This window comes from Lepisma saccharinum, chromosome 18, assembly GCF_977018435.1.
Source record: "Lepisma saccharinum chromosome 18, izLepSacc3.1, whole genome shotgun sequence".
Lineage (NCBI taxonomy): Eukaryota > Metazoa > Arthropoda > Insecta > Zygentoma > Lepismatidae > Lepisma > Lepisma saccharinum.
In genome coordinates this window covers 24,074,651-24,086,694 of record NC_139246.1, presented here as the reverse complement: position 1 = coordinate 24,086,694, position 12,044 = coordinate 24,074,651, and the positions used below count along the sequence as shown (strand labels likewise).

Below are 12,044 nucleotides of genomic sequence, written 5' to 3'. Positions count from 1 at the left end.
GTGGATGAAATTTTATCCACACTTAGGCTATCCATAATCAGAACTACAATCAACTGAGAGCACAGTGGTGTCCACCACACCACCTTCACAAATGGTTATTATTATTATTAGTGGGAATCGTAAGGGTATCGATTAGGGATGGACAATATTGGAAATTTGATATCGCGATATATCGTCAAGAAAATATTGTCATAGACGATACGATGATATTTTTTCCATATCATGATATCGGCGATATATAGTCTTCACGATATATATTGCTAAAATATTGTGACGATATATCACACCAAATATCATGATAATATATTGCCAATATTATATATATATATATTTTTTGCCAAATATCATGACAATATATCACTGACATGATATATATATTGCCAAAATATCATCGACACAATATATATCACCAAAATATCATGACGATATATTGCTGATGCGTTATATATTGCCAAAATATCGTGACGATATATCATCTAATTGATATTGCCTGGACATCTCGCCCAACACTAGTATCAATTCAATTCATGGGGGATAATGTAGGTTGTAGCAGCTTTTAGCTCTGTACGAAAGCATGTGATTCTACGTACCCTGGTGCTTTGGTGCTGAGTGTTCTGATTTCCAAGGACTAGTACTCTGCTGATGTCGCTGCAATTGCTGAAGGGCTTGCTGCTGCTGCTGCTGTTGTTGTTGTTGCTGTTGCGTGATGTGAAGGCCCTGACTCTGGGATTTTTGGTCTGCAAAGATTATATATATGTTATTTGTGCATCTTATTATGCATTCATCTGTGCTGAAAAATTACGGATAGAGTACATTTGCATCAGAAGTGGCTGCTGGCTCTGAAGTTATCTGAAGAGCTACTAGGGGGAAAAAAATGGTTTAATGGAGAAAATCAGATCAATAGTGTTCAGCATTAATTGACACTTAATATGCTCAGCAGAATCTCAATGTTTGTGCAGTGATCATGCTATATCAGTGTCTACCAAAAAAACGAATCCGAAATTCTTGACCCTTTTTCCAGTTCGCCCTCTACTTAGACATACCTGGAAATTAATAAAAACCACTTCCACAAGGCCGGTTAAGATGAAAACTGAAGCTGTACTTTAACAACAAGAGATTTAGACTTGCTTTAATTATTAATGCATGTAAAAATTAATGCTTCAGATCTCATCCTGAATGCGGAATGGCCAAATTACTTTATTTAATATATTTTTACGAAACTTCACGCATACAAGAATGCAATTCTTAAGAAACAAAGTTAACAAATCTTAACCACAACTCAATTAGATTTCCAAATATTCAATTTTATCAAATCCCAGTACAGGTATATAACAATGCAAAGTCACTATACTGTAAAAAATATTAAAAATTCTTGACAAGCATAATATCTTGACTGTCTCTTGACCTACCTGTTGATTTCTTGCTTTTCCTTGACTTTGACTTTCCTGATTGGCAGACACCCTATATATGAATTTTCTGCAGTCGAACAGCAGTTCTAAGAAAAGACTCTAGTAGAGTTGCAATTTATGTATTTTACCTCCCAATAGTTAAAAAAAAAATAATTAAAAAATCGAAATTTTAGGCAAAAATTTGTATTTGGTAACGTCCTATAGTCACAATAGAACACAGTTAAAAAAAAAAAAGGTTGTAGCAGCAGTGCACTCCTACAACCATGCCAAGTCATGCTGAAAACAGTCTTGGGGGGATAACAATGTATAAAAAAAAGCAGTGGAGCCATCTCATGGAATAGATTTCTAGAAAACTAGTTTAAGGGTCACATCCAGGTGGATGCATCATACTTTGAGTCCACTCTCAGGAGTAATCTCAGTTCTCCAGTTGTGTAGAACGAGTGGAACTAATTTTTAAAAAATCATAATTTTTGGTAATTTTGAAAATTGGACCCCAATTGTTGCAGGTTATGAACAAGTTTTTTTTTCTTTTTTTTTAAATGTCATTATTACATGTAAAAGTTAAACATGTCAGTAAGAAATGATGATTGAAAAGTCATACCCCCTTCAGATGCTATGTTTTAAATAACAATGTATAATTTTTATTGGAAAAAATTGGTTTTCTAAATGTATAAGTTAAAAATAGTAACAATGATTATACTGTTTTCTCGTTTTAGTATGTCATACACTTACATGTACATAAATGAACAAACAACAACAAATTGTGGTATACAAACAAAAACTAGCAGATTTAGTAGACAATGTAAAGAAAGTAGGACTTGTGATTAACTGTAAAGACCAAAATGCTGAGGGTAAACTCCACAGAAACATACCTGTTTAGTATTGGTGAAGAGATTATTGAAGATGTGGATATCTTCACTTATATGGGTAGTGTGGTGGCCAACACTGGAGGGACTGGACAGGATGTTTGACAACATATTAAAAAAAACAAATGGCACCTTTGAGAGGTGTCAGCAGAAAGAGCTGCAGTGGTCTAGTCAGTTGGGTGTCTGACTGCCACGCAAAACACCCGGGTACGATTCGCAGGGTGGGTGACCTAAGGTTGGAATTTTTTCGGCCCTGTCCCCCTCATAAAGCAGCTCTGGGGCTTACCCAGTCTCAAATCAATGGGTACCTGGGGGCAGCCCTGGGGGTAAAAGTGGCCAGAGCATGGTGCTGTTCACATCACCTCTGAAATTGGCCAACACTGAGAATGTGTGGGTTCCTACCCCCACATACCCTAAATGTGCCTTCATGGCACGGTGATATATGCATGGGGAACTTTTTTATTTAAAAAAAAAAAGAACTTTGAGAGGCTCTATCCAATATGGAAAAACAAGCTATGAAGATCAAACTTCATATTTTTTAAAGTAATGTTAGGTCTATGCTGTTATATGGATCTGAGACAAGGAAAGTAAGAAAAATGATCACCTGTAAACTACACACCTTCATCCCCTTGGAGAAACAGAGGTGTCCATGAATATAAAATTGTAGGAATGGAAATGAATAGGGTACACACTGAGGAAAGAAGATGGGGCTGTAGAGAAACGCACTAGACTGGAACCCACAGGGAAGAAGGAAAAGAGGGAGGCCTAGACAGACGTGGTGAAGATCTGTTCACGCTGAGGTCTTGGAGGAAGGAAGGAGCTGGAATGCAGTGAAGAGAATTGCCGGCAGTAGGACCAGGTGGAGATGCTTTGTTGATGCCTTATGATCCGCAGGAAACAACAGGAATTAAGTCAAATGAACAAAAAAGAGAATTGAAAATATCATCTGTAGTTTTCAAGAAATTATATGTTAATTGCAGACACACATATAGTTTCGTTCAAAAACCAGCCCTCTTCAAGTGCACAATTTAGATCGTTTCATTTGAAACCAGCCACCAGCTAAAGGATATCTCATACGACACATTTTTATAGAAAATTTCCCAAAGTTTCCCAGACTTAGTTCTCTTGTAGTCTACGGTTGTTACAAGCATAAAAACACAGTTTTTGTTGTGACGTTTCAGAACACACGCTCCCTTCATCAGACATTTATTTTTAGTTCAATTAAAGATACAGTTATAACAATAGTTAAATTTTTTTAACAAAAAATATCAGTTATACAATGCATCTTGTCAATGTTACATTGTTGTAACACAGACTTAACTGTGAAATTAGCAGTCTATTTTAATATTATTTTAGATGATTTTTTTTACATATTTTTAACTATAGATCCCAAATATCATCAGGCAATTTAAAAGCATCATTTTTAGAGATTCTTGATGTCTTCCATTACATTAAAGTTTAAAAATCATTGTTTACCCCACAACTTCATAACGTTGCCATTCTCATTATTTAATTTCTTCCAGTGTTGTTCTGCAATGAATAAAGCTTCCCAGACATTCAAATCCATGTATCCAGTCCCTCTTTTTAAAACCTTTTCTTTTTAATCATATGCTTCTCCTCGATGATGTGAGCTGAAAAACCAGTTCTTGGGTTTTGATCTATTGAGTTGGTGTTTTAAGTCCATTTTAGGCACAGTAAGGCTAACTGGGACTGGACCTACAGTTTAAAGTGGAATCCGAACCACTATGTGCCTCCCCTGGGAACCGTTCTTGGTTTTTAAATTTTGATGCCCAAATCGTGTACTTATCTTATTGCCATTTTCTTTTTGTTTGTCCTACGTAATCTTTTAAACATGAACAACTTATTCTACAATCCAATGCGTACATACAAGAAACATTACTTTACAGATTTTCAATGGATTCCAGTCTGCTGGACACCTGGTTTAATGCAAAGAAATTAACGCACTGCACATTGCATCATCATCATCATACCTTGTTTGGTTTCAGTCTTGTTGCTATCAGATTCCTTCTCTGCAGTCATTTTCCTAAGGACCGATGTGGGAGTAAATGCTAGAGGTGGCGGCGAGTGCTTTGCTGGGGACATGTCTCCCACTTTGCTGCCCACAGCGGTACAGACTCCTGAAATATTGGTGGTGGAAGCACTTGACGTGTTCTGGGAACTGCAAGAAAAAAAATTCTTCACTAAAACAACAGTTCAAACAAGCATGGACATGAAAATTTCAATCAACAATGTTATGCACCACATTTTTATACACACACACACACAGAGGGAGGGAGAGAAAGGGGTGGGAGGGAGGGATATGAACAGTTTTATAAACTTACAGGCTGCAAAACTATTAAGAATATATAGGCAAAAGCAAACCACATTAAGATTCACATGAATGCTCTGGAAGAAATTCTAAGCAAAGGAATTTTTGAGATTTTGGAATAGCATAACGGTTTTTTAAAAGAATAGGAAAATTTAAAAACGTCCTGGGCCCCCAATGAGGTAAAAGCTGCATTGAAAAGGGTCACCAAACAACAACATGGAAAAAATATAACTGCACACACAACTTAGCCTAATGTTATATCTGAAATTGTACAAAGGGGAGGCTCACGAGCTGAGCCACAGCCTCCACATTTATAAATCCAGGCCTGGAAAAGACTGACAAGTGACACAACAGTTGCTTTCAAACAACTAAGTTTACAAAGAAATTATGTTAATCTTACCGCTGCATTTCTTGGCGCTTGCGATAGTTCTCGTTCTGCTCTTCAAGCTTCTTCTTGATAAGAGCTGCATGCATTATTTGCTGGGTGTGCACAATAAGCTCTTGAGGAGATGGAACACGATGTGGGATCCCTTGAAAACAATCAAAATACAATGAAAACTTATGCACAAAATAAACTTATACTAGAGAATTACTAATCATAATTTTTGCATGACACTGTAGTAATATCTCAAGTCAAATCAGACGATTAACAGCCATTTTTCAGGCAAATTCAATAAAAACAGGACTGCAATTGGAACACTTATTTTGCAAACATCTTGTCTGCGAGTTCAAGGACTATTCCTTTGGAACCAACATTCTCAGATAATTATTTTTCTGAATGTTCAACTAGTCCCTCCATTTTTTTTATTTTTTGTTTAAAGCAGTTTGACTGTCCAATGCACTCTTTCCACAATTACATTTTATGCTGTAAATAACTGTCTTTAATATAGTACTACTATACTCGTCTGACTACCATGCAAGAGATCTGGGTTCAATCCTCAACGGGGGAGAACCGGGATTTTTCCCTACCAGTTCAAGTGGCTCTGGCACCCATCCAGCGTCGTATAAAGTGGGTACCTGGAGGAAACGCTGGGGGTAAAGGTGACCAAGGGTGTGGTGCTGATCACATCACCCCCACCTTCAGCAGTGATCAAGAAAGTGTGGGGCCCTATCTCCACGCCCCCTATACACATTCATGGTATGGTGCAAAGCACAGGGGAGCACTTTACTTTTTTTTTAATATAATACGAGGATAAGTCAGTAAGTAGGTCACAAACATTTATTAAAACAATACCAGTGAGATACTGACTTCAAAACCATTTTTATTTTTTTAACATAATCTCCACGAACACTGATAAACTTATCCCACTGCTTTATCAGTGCCCTAAACCCAGCTGCATAAAAGTTTTTGGGCTGCTGCCCCAGCCAGTCACACCTCAGATTCAACATTATCATCATCATCATCATCATCCGTGAAATGTTTGCTGCCAAGGTGAGTTTTTAGCAGTCCAAACAGGTGAAAGTGGGGCTAAGTCAGGACTGTAAGGCAATGTCAGTTCGAGCAGCTTGGTCTTCGTCAACACAGTTTGACTGTTCTTGCAAGAATGTATCGAGTCAGTATGCATCCCTTTACGCAACGAACACTTCGACGTAAACAGAAAACATTTCCTCATCAATATCCTTTGCAAGGAGTCCTTTTGCCCACAAAAACACACAACAGCATCTGCTCTTCTAATGTACACTCCTCAAGCATGGGCACCACTTTTAAACTGAGCTGCTCATGCATGTGTCTGGTATCTAGCGACTGATAACTAAATATCATCAAGCTGGATTTAGCTGCCACCTAATGATACCCTTAGAAACTACTCGCTACTATTTTCAACTATCCCACATCAGTTTGTGACTTATTTAAGGACTTCCCCTCGTCCTTTTCAAAGTTTCAGTGGCATTACACATCTGCTGGTTTAAAAAAATATCTGCATAAACTTTCAGATATAACTTCTTGTTTATATGATTTACCATTATATCATTTTTGCAAGGTGATGTTCTTAAATGAATTGTCTATTACTGCCACAGGATATCCATTTCATTTTCATTAACTTTTTAAACAATGCTATTTGTTGTTCAAAATTTTCTGCTTCTGTGCAAATATTAATTCCTCTTTATGTAAAACCACCAATTATTATTTTTTGTGTCATGGATGATTTGATACAAAATGGATAAAGGTAAAATCTTGCATAGGATGAAATTTATCTTTCTCCAGAAGAGAGACTTTTGGTTCATTTTTTTCTTTTTCTGTTGTTACTTATCCCAGGAGACACTGGATTCCATTTATTTAGTTGCAGATTGAAATATCCATTCTCATGTGAGTATTATACAGAAATCAACCTCTAGTAAGCTGGTGAAACAAACAAACGAACAAAAAAAGGAGAAGGTAGTAACCCTAGCAAAAACAGTGTTTGGCCACTGTGTCTGCCTGCACATCACAGAAATGGACTCTAACGTGCAATAATGGGATCGAAAGACATATGACTCCTGCTTTGACTACACACTCAACATTTCTAATGTTTGCACTTTTATAACCTTTCTATGAATGCTGTAACTTCGTAATTTTGCTAAAAGAAACTCACTGTATGTTCCTTTTCATACATACTAAGTATGTTTACCTCTGCTGCATAAATTACAAATTTTAAAATATTGGGAACTGCATTTTGACTTACCCTGTACAAATGTAATGTTTCTAGGAGAGGTTGCAACTTACTCTTCTAATATAACTCACTATGAGTAACAACGAAGCGTCATATACACTGTTTTTGGAACGGATTCATAAATCATGTTCTTATATACCAGGGTCATCCAGAAAGTAAAGACCGTTTGATTATACAAAATGAAAAACACAATATTTATTGAAAAAAAAAAACAATTCTGTTACATACCTGAAGCTTCCATCATTTCTCTACATAATCACCTCCTACATTTAAACATTTGTTGTATCTGGGCACAAGCTTCAGAATTCCCATGTTATACTCTTCTGACGCTAGTTCATTAAGCCAGGTGGTCACTGCAGTCTCAAACACTTCATCACTTCCAAAACCTTTACCGTCCAGAAACTCTTTCAGCTTAGCAAGGTCCAGACTATAGGGTGGATGATCAAAAAATTTCCATCTGAATTGATCCAACAATTCTCTTGAGTTGCACCAGAAGTGTGAGGGCGGGCATTGGCGTGAAGAAGCACAATTCCTCCAGAAAGCATTCCTTGTCTCCTGTTTTGGATGGCTCACCGTAGTTTTCTTAGTCTCTCACAATAACGATTTGCATTGATCGTAGTGCCTTTTGGCGGAAATGCGTGAGTGGTCTTTTGTTTGAATGCAGTGACCACCTGGCTTAGTGAACTGGCGGGAGAAGAGTATAAGATTGGAATTCTGAAGCTCGTGCCCAGATACGACAAATGTTTAAATGCAGGAGGTGATTATGTAGAGAAGTGAAGGAAGTTTCAGGTATGTAACAGAATTGTTCTTTTTTCCAGTATTGTGTTTTTAATTTTGTATAACCAAACGGTCTTTATTTTCTGGATGACCCTCGTACAAATCTAAGTTTACAAAAAGCACCACCTGGCTACACACATTTATTCAAGGTAAAAGGTAAAGGTAAAGCTATTCTCTCTGCATTGCAACGTGCTATGAATGTGCATAGGAGGTGAAGAAGTAGGGTTCCACACAAGCTTCAGCCGTATAAGGGATAATCTCACTTAAATGCCCATGTTTCTTCGTGCAGGCTCAAGCAGCTCTGGTGCCTGAATTCACAGCCAGTATTAATACCCTATCAATACTCTTCTTACAAGTTCGCCAAACCACTCTTGACTATTACAAAATAGCACAGTATATGTTACTATAAGATGGTTTCTATCTGGAAATTGGAGCAGGATGGGTTGATCAAGAAGAAAGTGGAAAACAAATTGGGTAAGTTTTCACAGGACAAAATCTCAGAGAGGACCCAACCTGATCACCAGGGAACAGATTTATAATGTAGTAAAAATGTGCTAATATGTAAATAGACATTTAGTTATTTTCACCAAAATATGGACTTAAAAATGTTAAAATTTAGCTTTTTAATTTAATAATATAAGACAATACACAAGCTACATAAAATACAGTCTCTGCATTGTAACTATTACCGTGACTGTCTTGAAGAGAAATCAGAAGCGAATCCCGTACGTGTGCCAACGATCATGCAACTTGTTGGGGTTAGGAATGGGCTGCTCGACATGGGACTCTCTTCCAATATTGCCAAAATAACGTTTGTAACAACAATGAGCCAATGCTTGAGCCCTTATTCTCTACTGTTGACAACAATTCTACATAAGTAGGAATTTCAAGTGTTCCACAATAGCAAAAGAAAAATGGGAGGTGCAAAATTGGATGAAAGGAAAAAAAAAACATTATTGTTTGAATGACAGAAAATTTGTAATGCAATATGAGGGCATAAAAAAGGTCGTAAACTTTTAATTTATAGTCGCTTCGGACTTTGACAGTAATTCGCAAGAAATTCACCCAACACTTTCCATCACATGGGGACATGTAGTTATTGCGCTAATGTGGAAAATATGTTCTGAAATATGGAAATAATATGTAAAAATAACTAAAATATGTAAAATATGAGTAAAACCTAACACACGTACAAATATGGAAAATAAAAATTGAATTTTTTGAGTCTACATGCCACTATGTGCAAAGATAATACAAAATATAACTGATTTCAGCTTCATAAATACATATAAATCCATTCCCTGCTGATCATATTTTATTAGTGTAGAGTGGCTAAAGTAAGGTTGTCTGTGTATCTGTGTGTGTATCTTGAAATGTAAGCTTGAAAACTGTCTGCTGAAGCAGGACAAAACATCGCCACGACAATAAAAATAATTTTCTTAGTAACGTTTACTGTCTTATTTCATAAACACAACTTTGCACATGTGTGTTTGTAACTGCCTCCTCATCAATTGCATTTATCATACTAATAGCCATGATTACCAAAAGTGGCAGAAAAGCAAAGCAAAATAGAAATACATGATGCACAAAATCTTGATCTCTGCTGTAATGGAAGTGATGTGTTTATACTTGACTATTTTAGATGACTTTTCTCCTACTTCAGGCTCCTCGCTGCTATGAGATGAAAACATTCACAAGCACATGCAGACGAGACATACAAAAAACTCTACTGAGGATTATTACGGCTGTGATTCTAGATGGCAGAGTCTTGTTGGCCTGTAATAACGCAAAAGAGGTAATGTGGTCGACACCATGCAGGATCGGCAGAGAAAGCATGTGGGAAAATTACTACACCTAGAAGAGTAACCGTTTGCCATTTTTATATTAGATCTGTTCACTATGTTATCGAGTATAGTTGAATGTTGCTTTTGGTCACAATATTCCCATAGTAACAACCTAAAAATACTGGGATTTGAGTAATTTTGAACACACGCATTCAAGTGAGACCCTTCTCAATGCAAGTAAACGAAATGGCAAAACAAAGGTCTGAAAAGTTTCAACCTTTAATATGGTACATGCAAAGCTCTCCACTTCCACACTTCAGCAACAACCAGCCATCACATCGAGATAACAACAATGCAATTTACCTGAATGCTGAACTGAAAGTGTGTTAGGGTTCAAAGCGACTGAACCCATTGGTTGCGCTAAGTGAGCTGCAGTCATGGGAGCTGCACTGGGCGTGATTATTGGAGGCTGCTGGCAGAAGCCTATAAAGTAAGACGAACAAGAAGAGTGGGGTTTTAATGGACTTAAATTTACAAGTATACAGGGTGATTCATAATTTCTTCCATGGTTTTGAATGTTTATAGTACAAGAACTGTAACATACACAGCAAAAAGGTGCATATCAGAACATAAAGGATCTCTCCAATATGTGCACCCCTGGTGACGCGGCAGGCGTCAATCCTGAAATCCAAGTTCCTACCACACACGTCCCAACATAACCTATCATGATCAATACCAGCCAGTATCTTTGTACTTCTTGAACCACACACGTATTGTCTTGACTGTAGGTGCTTCTGTTCGATATTTCGTATGAAATCTCCATTGTACCATCACAAACGACTCAAATTTAGCAAATTCTAAGACCCTGAATGCTTTTTCCCAGTGCATGCTGTGTTATTCTGCCACCTAGAGGCAAAATCTACAATTACGTGATGGGGTCTATTATGAGTGCAAACTTGAAGAGATTCTTTATGTACTGATATGCAACTTTTTGTTGTATATGTTATAGTTCTTGTACTATAAACGTTCGGAACCATGGAGGGAATTCTACACTCTGTATATGGAGAAGAAGAAGAAGAAAGAAAAAACCACGTGTCATTGTGTAATTGCAATATCCACACACAAATATGAAAATCAATTTTCCAAACCATTGTAAATATGTTTGTATGAACACACTTGTCACCAACTCTTCATAGAATAGAACAACTATTGTGGTGAATGCATGGACCAGTTTGCCTGGTGATGTTCATTATAGTGGTAACAGGTGGTTTATAATGAATGGAAAATAGCACATCAACTAGAAAGTTATTCCAAGTTCAAGGTACAAAGACTGGTGCAATTTCTGCAAGCAAAAAAGTACTGTATATTTCTGAATACAAGACGAGGTTTTTTACAGCAATTTCGTGCCCAGAAGTATGGGGTCGTCTTGCTTTCGCGGCATGTGATGTGGAGTTTTTCTTTTCTTTACTGAACAGAACCACGAGCTTCCATTAAGCTCTAACTCTACCGTCTGCCACATCTACCGCTTTAGCCTTGAACATTCGCATGCACTTGGAGCATTGTTGTGCGATAACACGTAGTGAGTGTTGTGGCAAACATTTATTTTATCAATTGTTGTGAGACGTTGCAGATTCCACTTTTAAACTTCCTAGTAAAGTGTGATATACTGTACTATACAAAGGTGGTACATATACGCTATCATCTTGACTTTATTTTTTGTGTACCGGTACTTTTATTGTCTCCTCCAGTTACTTATAATAAGGTAACCATTTGTAAGTTTTGAAAATAGTTTTTCTGTAATCCCTTGTTGAAAAATGGAGGGTCGTCTAGGATTTGGAGTCGTCTTGCATTCAAAGATATACAGTATAATTGTTCAAATAATAATTGTGGAATAACAATGGGACAACTAAATTCATCACCAGTCTATGGTGCTTCCAAAGAATTCAGCTTCTATATCACCAAACCAATAAAATGCACAATCTATGATGAATGGGGCAAAGGCACTGTCAATTTTGCCCTCTCCTTCCCCAGAAAACTGTAATTGTCCACTCACCTATTCTTTAAGGTAGATATTTTGTTCAAGACATTGCAAAAATGTGGCTGAAGGAAATTTCATTCCATGTGAAAATGCAAAGAAAAGTGACTTTTAGAACTGAGTTAATTTCATTACTAGTTACTTCAAAAAACAACCGAGTCACTTCCAGTTACTAATTTTAAAAATAACCTCCAAT

At 37.0% G+C, this 12,044-nt stretch overlaps 1 protein-coding gene across 9 annotated transcripts in view; it reads right to left on the bottom strand.

Annotated features, from left to right (window-relative positions):
* LOC146002475 (uncharacterized) overlaps positions 1 to 12,044 on the bottom strand; it is a 101,520-nt gene that overhangs the window by 25,924 nt on the left and 63,552 nt on the right. For 7 of the 9 annotated variants that reach the window (XR_014443717.1, XR_014443718.1, XM_083140346.1 and 4 more), the window contains 4 exons: positions 10,177 to 10,296; positions 5,005 to 5,134; positions 4,267 to 4,454; positions 591 to 737 (listed from right to left, as the gene is read on the bottom strand). Coding sequence is in view for 7 of the 9 variants with exons in the window: in XM_083140346.1 (XP_082996472.1) it covers positions 591 to 737; positions 4,267 to 4,454; positions 5,005 to 5,134; positions 10,177 to 10,296 (585 nt within the window). In the remaining 2 variants the exon portion in view is untranslated. The remainder of the gene's footprint in view (positions 1 to 590; positions 738 to 4,266; positions 4,455 to 5,004; positions 5,135 to 10,176; positions 10,297 to 12,044) is intronic. The other 2 variants (XM_083140350.1, XM_083140352.1) reach the window with 1 other exon arrangement.